This window comes from Manis javanica, chromosome 14 (assembly GCF_040802235.1).
Source record: "Manis javanica isolate MJ-LG chromosome 14, MJ_LKY, whole genome shotgun sequence".
In the NCBI taxonomy this organism is placed as follows: domain Eukaryota; kingdom Metazoa; phylum Chordata; class Mammalia; order Pholidota; family Manidae; genus Manis; species Manis javanica.
The window spans coordinates 47004344-47015492 of NC_133169.1; the positions used below are offsets into that span (position 1 = coordinate 47004344).

An 11149-nucleotide genomic window follows, 5' to 3' on the forward strand; every position below is an offset into this window, starting at 1 on the left:
ATTGAGTTTTTGAACTGGAACTAATTTGAAAATCATGATCTGCACCCACTCTACATTGGAGAGTCTGAATTTTAATTAGAGGTGGGAGGGCTTAGGACAAAGGAAGTACTTAATGAATTATTCTTTATTCCTAATAATTTACAAGTAATTTTGGTAAGAAAAAAATCTGTCCTTTTGTCCACCTATTAACTGTTCCATGGGGAGGAATGCTGTTTGCAGAGTTAGTTGGATGAATTCATGATTTTTTAATAGCATATGAAGTAACAACATTTCAATATTAGAAAGCCATCAAATTATGTGTTATCTGCTATACCTGTTTAAATTTTTTTAAATGAATGTAACTGTACTCCACGAACTCAATTACATAAGACATCTTGGGTATAAAGAAGTGCTTTCGGCATACATTTTGCTATATTCTTCTTTTATTTAGAATTTTCATAAGACATACCCATGAGAGTGAGAATCCTCTGGGGTACTCATTCCAGAGGATGTACAGGCTCTCATCCCATGAGACAGAAGGATGTTTAAACCCAAACTCAATCTCTGTGTGATTACAAATATGGTACATATTTGTTTCAAATCTATTCTACCTACATTATACAAAGCCATCTTTAAATAAAACAAAGGATAAAATAAAACTCACTGCCTCATGGATTCTCTATGTTATCTCCTTTTTGGTAAAGTGGTAAAACACAACTCAGTCTAAATCCAAGTGGATTTTTGTAAATTAAACTCAGATTTTAAATGGTGGTCCCAGCAATTTAACACAAAAACCTGAATTGAAAAATTCCATTAGGGTTAACTGAACAATTCACAGGTCCTTGTGCTGTCAGAAATACCAAAAGATACCACCTACTTACCAGAAATTATAATACATACCCATTCTCTGATTTGTCCCAGAGTCACTGCCCCAGTTTCCATGTGACTTAGACAAGACTTCTGTGGGGCAGAGTGATATATCGCTGAATAGTGTAATGTCTGTCATAAGCATAAAAAACAATAGGCTCAGTTGGAGATGGGAGGGAAGAGTTATATTATTTGTGATGTGGCTTAAAGAGGAGTTGCTTTTTCAAAGTAGTTACATGAAAAGTTTTTCTTTTCTAAAGCCTAATAATACTTCATAGATAGAAAAATAGCAGTAAACACTGCTTGCCCTGTTGGGTGACCCAACAAATTGTAGCTATGTATTATTTTTTCCTGCTTTTCATCTTATCCTTGTTTCATTGTCTTTTTCTTCTCCTACTTTCCAATCAAGGCTCTCTTTAAAATATGTTATTATTTACTCAATTTATTTTTATTTTAAATATTTCCTGTCCAGGAGTTGGCCACTGCCTGTCAATATTCTCAGCTGAGAAAACTGATGCTTGAACTGTGTCCCATTGCTATTCTTATACCGAGTGATATTAACAAGCACAAGGAGCAGATTAAGTGTGTGAGTTGCTCAACAGCTGGAGTCAGGCTATTATCATGGTGGAGATGTAAGCCGCTTAGCAATGTTCCCCAGTAGCCTTTTTCAAGACGGCACTGACCTTTTCTTGCTGAAACATTCATATGAGCAGAAATGAACCCTGAATGGTAAAAATATAAAGACAACTCTGTAGTTACGCCGACTAGGAGACAGAAATAGATAAAAGTCTTCACCCAACAAAAATAGAATATACTTTTTTTTTGAAGTCCCCAAAAATGTTCATCAAAGAAGAGAATATTATGGCCCATAAAATGAACATGAACAAATTTAAAAGAACTGAAACTCTACAGACTGTGTCCTCTTGAAATCATGGAATAAAACTGAAAATCAATAACATAACAAATGAAATATTTTAGAAAAATCTCTGAGTCCATGGAAATTATACTACATGATTCCGAATAATTCATGAGTCAAAAAGGAAGCCTCAAAGGAAAATCTTCCTTTGAGAAAATGCACAAGTTCTTAACTCTAAACCCAGCTAAACTATCATTCAAGAATAAGAAAAAAATAACAATTTTTAAAGAAGACATTTTAATTTCTTTTTGATATGATTGTTTAGCACTGTCTGAAAACTTTAAGTTTAGGTATAAATGTACAAATATCATGAGATTTGGATACAACAACAATAAAATATGCTGAAAAGAAAAACAATAAACAGTATTTAATCAAATCTAAGCAAGGTTACATATACCAATAATTATTGTAATTAAGAGAAATAAGCTGGCAATGGAAGCAAGTTAAATCATGCTGAAAAACCCTCTCCAATAGCTTGAAGTTGGAGTGACCAGGTATTTCCATTGACTACAGGTGGTACTGAAATTGGAGGCTTAGTCAAAAGTGTGTTTATAAGACTGTTAAAACCTGACTGTTCATCTTCACACTTATGTCATGTAGCTGGGCATCTTATAGTTTAAGGAGGTGGTGATTTCAAGAGGCTCTGAATTTGGAAAGATAGGCAGCGCATGGTCACTAAGGGGACATCTACACAGTGAACCGCAAGGCATCCCAGCCTCTTCCTGCTGCTGGGCTCTCAGGTGCCGGCCCCCGACTGTAGCCTCCAGTCCCCGACAGACTCTGTCCAGGGGAGTCAGATGGCGCCCAGTGAAATGTCACACTGGTGCTGACTGTTTCCTAGATGAATGAATCACTTGGGTCATAGTTCAGCACAACTTGGCAGTTTTTAAGACTTACTCTTGTCCAAAGACCTTCCTAACAGCAGAAATGCAAGGATTAGCTGACACATAAGAGATTTTCTAAAACAAAATATATTCATCAAACCAAAGGCAGAGTAAAAAAGCAAACGGTGAATGCAAGGAAGTAAAAGAGTATTTCAAAGGGAACTATGATTTATCAACTCAGAGAAATAAGAACATGAGAAAATATTAAATTGGAAAGAAGGATTTTGACAATCAGAAGAATAAAAACAAGTTTTTTGATTGACACAACCTATTTAAAATTATTTTTTAAAATTTATCTGTGAGGATGTCTCCAATGAGATTATCCCTTGATTTCATCGACTGAGTAAAGAATTTTGCCTTTCTTTATGGGAGTGAGCATTATCCAATCCATCCAGGACCTGAATAGAACTGAAAGACCGAGGAAGGAAGAATACATTCTTTCTGACTGTCTGACCTACTGACCTACCAACACTGGACACCTGCATTCTGTCTGACAGTCTGACCTATGACACTGGTCTCCTACATGCTGTGTGACAGTCTGACCTACGACACTGGTCTCCTGCACTCGGTCTGACTGTCTAACCTATGACTCTGGTCCCCTTCACTCTGACTGACAGTCTGACCTATGACACTGGTCTCCTTCACTCTGACTGACAGTCTGACCTATGACACTGGTCTCCTACACTCTGTCTGACTGTGTAACCTATGACACTGGTCTCCTACACTCTGTGTGACTGTCTGACCTATGACACTGATCCCCCACACTCTGACTGACAGTCTGACCTATGATGCTGGTCTCATGCACTCTGTCTGACAGTCTGAACCATGACACTGGTCTCCTACACTCTGTCTGACTGCCTGACCTATGACACAGGTCCCCTACACTGACTAACAGTCTGACTTACGATGCTTGTCTCTTGCACTCTGTCTGACAGTATGACCTATGACACTGGTCTCCTACACTCTGTGTGACTGTCTGACCTACGACACTGGTCCCCCACACACTGACTGACAGTCTGACCTATGATGCTGGTCTCCTGCACTCTGTCTCACAGTGTGACCTATGACACTGGTCTCCTGTACTCTGACAGTCTGACCTATGACACTGGTCTCCTGCACTTGTACTAGGACTTTCACCACAGGTCTATGAGGTCTCTTGCTTGTAGAAAAGAGATCATGGGACTTCTCAGCCTCCATAATTATGTGGCCCAGTTTCTTATAATAAATCTTCTCTTTCTCTCTCTCTCTCAGTGGATAGATAGACAGTTGATAGGTGCCACATCTATCTCTATATGAATATCTATATATAAAATATATGCCTATATGTGATTATATAACTATATAGAATTTATATATCTAAATTTATATATCTATATCCATCTGATTTATCTGTCATCTGTCTATCTATCATCTATCTATCTATCTCTTATCCATAGATCTATCGCCTATGGGTTCTGTTTCTCTGAAGAACCCTAATACAGTTGTACATCTGATATATAAACCATTTGAATACTTTCATAAAACCCTCAAAGTGTCTATTACCAACAGACTGACTATTATAACATAGCTTCTGTTGTTCAAGAATACTTTCTATCTAGGCAGAACACAGATGTCATAGTAACTCTTGATATCTAGGTAAGATTGGTTTAAAAATCACTGACCCTCCAATATTTGTGGTAAGTGCTTTCCCCCCTTAGATTGTTGTGACTCTCAATAAATTTTTTACTCATGTGGTCACTTCTCTATTGCTTTCCCTGAAGTTGTGCAGATACCACATTTAAATATTAAGTTACCTTTCTTTCCCAACATTTTTAAATCAAGGATTCCTCCTCTTTGTCAAAGAGAGCTGTGTGGGTTTTTGTCATATCTTATTCCAATGAGATAGAATGATAGAATGGCAACTAAAGATGCACACAGATACACTTTTTTCAATGATACTATATTTTTAAAAATTTTAATGATATGCATTACCATGAATGTTATCAGTGGTGATATCCAGCTCCATGGATTTTTCTCCCTAAGACTGGCTCTCAGCCAGGACAGAGTCCCCACCCTAGACCTCTGTCTTTCCTGGTATCAGGATCATAAAACTTGGGGGCAGTAATACTTGCTTATCAAATATTGCACTTTAATAAATCATGTTAATCATTGGAAAATTATTTGGCATTTTTAATGTTCTTGTTATGAAAGAAAAACCTTAGCAACAGATTAATAAGATCTTTTTGTCACGCAGTGGTATAATGTACACCCATTAAAAAATTTAAGTAGTGTTTAATGATAACCTAAATATAAATGATAAAATGGTGAATTGTTAAAAAATATGAAACATTCAAGTGAAATTTATAGAAATTAGGTACAAAGGTACAAATAAATGTACCCAACAAGGAATTCCTTCTCTACCACAGAAGTATATTGAATGACCATCTTTATTCTATCATTATAGTACAATAGGAGGGAAATTGCCTTAGAAATGTATTTGAAGCAATGAACTTCTCTTAATATTAACAAAAATATGTCTGGAGAGAAGTAAGAAAGAAAATATTGTATCTTCCTTATTGCTTCCTTATTCCTTATTGCTTTTGGAATAAAAATGAGACAGAACATGTAAAGAACAAGGTCTGATGTGAAGGGCAACTGTACACATAACTATGATGGCAAAACCTCAATACACCTCTAGGCCCTTACAGAGAACCACTAGATTATCAGTGGTGAAAGTAATCCTACCTTCTATTCAGTGAAGTGGATATCATGATGAACCAGTTGCTTCTATGATTCCTGGTGATATTAAACTTTCCACATCCCATAGGGTTCATACTCAGGTGTTTGAATTTAGAGTGTAATCCCTTAATCCAGGATGTACCCTGGGTGTTGAGGACAATAGTAATGATGATGATGTTGGTTATAAAAACTAAACCAAAAACTAAACTAGTCAGAAAAGCACTCCACTTACAGTACACATTTAATGTTTATGAAAATGAAGAAACTGAGTCACAAAAAAGTGAAGTGCTTTCCTCAAGGCTGGAAGTGGTTGTGTTGTGTTGAAATCCAACTGATTTGTGTGCTTAAACACAGAGTACTACCTCTAATAATGATATGTCAAACAATAGTCTGCTCAATACAGAAAATATTTAAAGACAAAAATTTTTTAAATCAACATCAATCCTTCACAGGTACTGCTAATATCATTTTGTAGTTAAATTTTGTTTTTTATTCTCCTAGTCATACATGCTCTTTTAAGAAATACACTGAGGACATACAATGTAGCTTTGGAATAATATTATGTTAATTATCCACCAGGTGGCAATGGGTAATGCCAAGTCGTTCCCATATTAGCCTACTAGGGTTCTAGATAGAATCTGAAAATAATTCCTTCAATTAATATACACATTTTTCCTTCCTGTGGAGTCAGATCATATATCCAAGGGATAAAGGGAATGGATGTAAGAGTCTCCTGTACAGTCACAAATATCTATGATTCCGGTAGCTGAGGAACAAGCTGCTTAACGCATAGAGAGAGTTCTGGAGAGAGTGGTGTCCTGAGAACACGCAGAGGGTGCTAAGCGGCCAGATGACAAAGGCAGAACTTCCTTCACCTCAAGGAGCAATCATCACAGACACAGAAAACTTCTGTTATAAGACACTTCTCCCACTTCTTGATTTTTGATTAGTGCTTAAGACAGGAAACTATGGTATAGAGATCAGTTATCATGGCCAAGGATACATAAGCTAAACATTAACAAGAAAAGCTTCAAACACCAGATAGTTTAACTATAAGCCAATGATTTTTAAGGCCTATCTAATTCACACCTGAAACTGGTGTATAGGTATCAGGTGATTTAAAAAACATTTAAATGTTAACAGAAAATAAACCTTACGAAAAAAAATGAGGTCAAGAGCTGAACGATCACTTCTTAGGCATGCACAAAAATAGAAACATGGATTGTGGCAATCAGATTTGTCAGAACACAAAGGCTGTTCATTAATTCACACTAAGTATGGAGACAGCTTGTCAGCAGATAAGCCTTCACAAACACCAGAGTAAAGATGGGATATGTTGGGAGTGTGTTAACTCCTGAATTTAATAGTTAGCATATTGAAAGAACAGGATGTTACCTTATGATTCCAAATCACATCATGTTATCCTAGAAGATCCACAGGAGAAGGAATGTGGGTTATACAGCCTTTAGTTTACATAAAGGGAACAATCCATTAAGCAAGCAATGATGCATACCGATTACATACTGCAAGTTCTAAGCACTGGAAAATCGTAAATGCTTGCAACATGTTTACTCACATAAAGAATGCTAAGTCTGTAGAAGTGATAGCAGTTGTTTTTCCTATTATTCTTGTCATTATTGTTGCCATAATCAGTTGTAGGTAACACAGTGGATGCTCATTCTTTGCTAGGCTCCCGTGGGGAGCAGTTATTAGACTATTGCACAGATATGTTTATCTTAAATTTATAAATCAATCCCAAAAGATTCCTAAGACTACCTGACAATCCTGATATCTCTACCTTGTTCATTGCTCACCTACTCTCCAAAATCCCTTTATTCTCAAGTTTTTAACAATCCGCCCTGTTCTCACAGAGAGGAGCTCTTCTTGGTTCTGATCGCACCGAGAAAACAGGAGGCAAAAGACGGTAACTGGGTAACTCACTCGTGCCACGCAGGGGCTCTCTCCGCCTTCCCTCCTGCTGTGGTTAATGAGCTGGCCTTGCTCACACACGAAAATTGGTTCCAAAGCTTTTGACCATTCTCAAATGTCTTCTGTCTGTAAGAAATTTCCCCCTTTTTCATTCATCACCAATTTTCTCTTTTATAGAATGCTTCCCTTAAACCTGTCTGTAATATCCCACAGCAACAAAACACAATGGAGTCATACACCCTTCTAGCTACTCCTCCATTTCTCTGCTCTCATTTACCACAAAAAGACAAACTGTATTAATTAATATTTTATTCATCTTGTTCCCTCCCTTTCCCTCTATTTTACCCCAAATGCCCTCTGAGCATAACTCCGTTTTGACTCTTCTTACTAGGTCCCGAGCGGACTCCACGCTGCCAAATGCAATGGTCAGTGTTCAGAGCTCACTGTGATCCAGCAAGACGCCGCACCTGCTGCAGCTGATCGCACTTCCCATCTTTGAGCCATTCTCACACCTGAATCTGAGAAAATATTTTATATTACCCAATCAATCCCTATCTCTTTATTATTTATTTTTATTTACTTATCAAAGTATAGTTTAAATCCAATATTATATTGGTTTCAGCTACATAATATAATGTTTCAATAATTATATACATTGTTATTCAGCACTATAAGTGTAGTTATGATCTCTTACCACACAATGATATTAAATATTATTAACTATATTCCCTGTTACTTTTTTCTTCCCAATAGTAATTAATTTTATATTGGTAGTTTTTATCTCCTCATGCCCTTCACCTATCCCCCCCTTACGGTCATCACCCATTTTTTCTCGGTATCACTGACTCTATTTCTGTTCTTGTTTGTTTGTTCATTTGTTTTTTACTGTCTCACTTGCTTCCCAGTGAACAAAGCTGCCTCAGTTCTCACTCTCAACCCTCTATTCTTACCTAAATGATCGTAACTCTTCCTATGCCTTTCGATCTCCCTTCAACTCTGAAGACTCCATATTTAGACCTTCAGCCCAGAACTCTAATCTGAAACCCAACCAACTTCACACAACTAACAAACATTTCAAAAGTGTCTTTATAACAACTAAATTCTCTATTTCTCCTATTCAATATTGGCACTTGAAAAGTTTTCAAAATATCAGTAAATAGAAATGCCATTGTCACTGCTAGAGCCCAAACAGTTGAGCAGTCGTTCACTCTGCACTCCTCCCGGCAGCCGTCTTTCCCGAGACCTGATCCTGGTGCCCAACTGCTCCACTCAGTCCATCTTTGTCTCTCATCTTTAAAGCCTCTTAAATTGTCTTCTTGTATCTGCCTGACCTAGTTCCTAGCTCTATTCTCCACATTATAAACATAGTGATCCTTTTAAACTGTATATTGTATCAAATTACTTTTCTACAGAAAATTCTTCAAATGCTTCCCATCTCACCCAAAACAAAACTAAAAATGTATTCAAATAATACTGATGATGAATCATACAGACTTGGGAAATGCAAATTTTCTGTCATAGCCTTCCTCCTTCCTAGATCTCTGCTATTAAAATGACATGGCAGAAGACATGGTTATGTTCTTTTATGTTAAATATTATATTCTCTTTCACTAAATATGTTTTACTACAATATTCAATATTCATACTCGTCTGAGTCAGGCTCACTCACTGTTGCATGTATCTCGCACTTGACAGTCACCATTTTCAGCACGAGTGGCATGAAGGTGATCAGAGACCTGAGGATCCACTGAGAGAAATCCAATAACCAGAGACAACCCACATTGTGTGGTTTAATTTCTTTGTTATTTGTGAATTGGCACTGTTTTTCTTTATTGATACAAAAAAATCACAGAATTTTGGGCACTGAAATTTGGTAGCTTTGGAAGGTTTTTGATTTGTTTAACCATGAGTTAAGTATGGAGGAGCCTGTGAAGAGTTAGTGTAAAATCTAATATTGTTCTTCTTCATTTTTTGAGAAACAAACGACCTAGATCAGATGAAATGTTTAACTTAATTAATAATACATTATTTTTGATAGCCAGAAAGTCTCTGCCTAAGTGATGAAACACTGTGGGTCTCCCTAACCCCCAGGAAAAAGTCACAAGCTAAGGTAAATCATCTTAACTGCCAAATGTAAATAATCTCTGATAGCTGACCAACAGTCTCTTGTGAAACAGGGCCTATAGAGGATGTTCCTTGGAGACATTTTTCCAGGTCACTGGAGCTTTAAGCATCCCTTGTGGGTGCTTTTGGAAGAGCACTATACAAATGTCTTTCTAAATGCCCCTGTGACGTTCTTGTTTCTGAGGTTATAGATGAGAGGGTTGAGCATGGGTGTGACAATGGTGTAGAAGGCTGACACTACCTTGTCCTTCTCAGGGGTGTGGAAAGACTGGGGAAGCACATATGTGTAGAAGGCAGCCCCATAGAAAATGCTGACCACAGTCAAGTGGGAAGAGCACATAGTAAAGGCCTTTATCCAGCCTTCAGGGGAGTGCACGCGGTGGACGGTTAGCAAGATGAGGGAGTAGGAGGCTGCAATAACAGAGATGGGGATGAGCAGCATGATTACACAGCAGATGTACATTAGGGTTTCATACAAGGATGTGTCAGCACAGGCCAGCCTGAGAACTGCGGGGATCTCACAGAAGAAATGGTTGATGAGGCGGGAGCCACAGTAGGGGAAATTCATGGTGATGGGCGTGAGCAGCAAGCCATCCAGGGACCCACCAAACCAGGCACCAGCAGCCAGCAGAAGACACACCCTGCAGTTCATCAGGACGGGGTACCGCAGAGGGTCACATACGGCCACATAGCGGTCATAGGCCATGAAGCCCAGGAGGAAGAACTCTGTGCCGATCATGGTCAAATAGAGGAAGATCTGGATGCCACAGCCCACAAAGGAAATGATCTTCTCCTCAGAAACCATGTCAACCAGGAGCTTTGAAACAGTGGTACAAATGAAAACAGTATTCATAACAGAGAACTGGCTGAGCAGGAAGTACATGGGGGTGTGGAAGCAGGAGTCCTCCTGAATCAAGAATATTATGACCAGATTTGCAGTTACGGCCACCATAAAAATAGCAAAAATACTTGCAAAGACCATTCCTGCAGCTTTGCTGTTTACCTGAAGCCCCAGGAGGATAAAGTCTGCTGACAAAGTTCTATTCTTCATTGATGTTGCCTATGACAGCTCCAGGGAGCAGGAAGCCACGGAGATTAAGGATGGAGAGGAAAGAAAGAACTTTCTCTATGAGAGAAACTTGCAGTGGAGATGACGCCTCAGAGGGTACTTGTCAGGATGACATCTTCCAACACAGATGCTAGAGAGAAGCAGACCAAGAGACACATCCATAAATCAGTGACTGTAGACCTATTCCTCCTGTTGGAGAACAACCCTTCGTATATTTTGTTTATGATCATGGTTCAATGTATAGATTTTGCTACTTGCATAGTAAAGTTGGTGTTTGCTATACCTATATGAGAGTTTTAACTGTATCTGTCCTCTGCATTCTGCCTTTCTGGCTTCCAGAATGATGTCCCATCCATACCAGTGTTCCAGGTGGGGTTTGATCTCAGGTTTTTGTCCCTACAACAACAAAGTGAAGGAGAGAAACACAGTAGTGAAGCAGAGTGACGCTTTTATTCGAATCCACTCCAAGGGAGGAACAGGCTAGAGTCAAGGCAGACAAAGGCCCTGACCTTTTAGGGGAGGGTCTATTTACCATGACCTAGCCCTGAGGCACCTCTTTTGATTTGAGGTCTTTTGACAGACAGACCAAGTTCTACACCCATTTCTCTTGGTGTGTATGTCTTCCCAAAGTGCACACAGAAATGCCCATGGTGGGGAGCAAAA

General features: G+C 38.4%; 1 protein-coding gene across 1 annotated transcript; it reads right to left on the reverse strand.

Annotated features, from left to right (window-relative positions):
• Positions 1 to 9553: 9553 nt before the first annotated feature.
• LOC108397598 (olfactory receptor 2T11-like) lies at positions 9554 to 10468 on the reverse strand. Its single transcript, XM_037002385.2, has one exon. It carries the CDS (start codon positions 10466 to 10468, stop codon positions 9554 to 9556), a length of 915 nt encoding a protein of 304 aa, XP_036858280.2.
• Positions 10469 to 11149: the final 681 nt, after the last annotated feature.

Bases quoted from the DNA above. Each gene is read 5' to 3' on its own strand.
- LOC108397598 (XM_037002385.2), bottom strand. From the start codon at position 10,468: ATGAAGAATAGAACTTTGTCAGCAGACTTTATCCTCCTGGGGCTTCAG.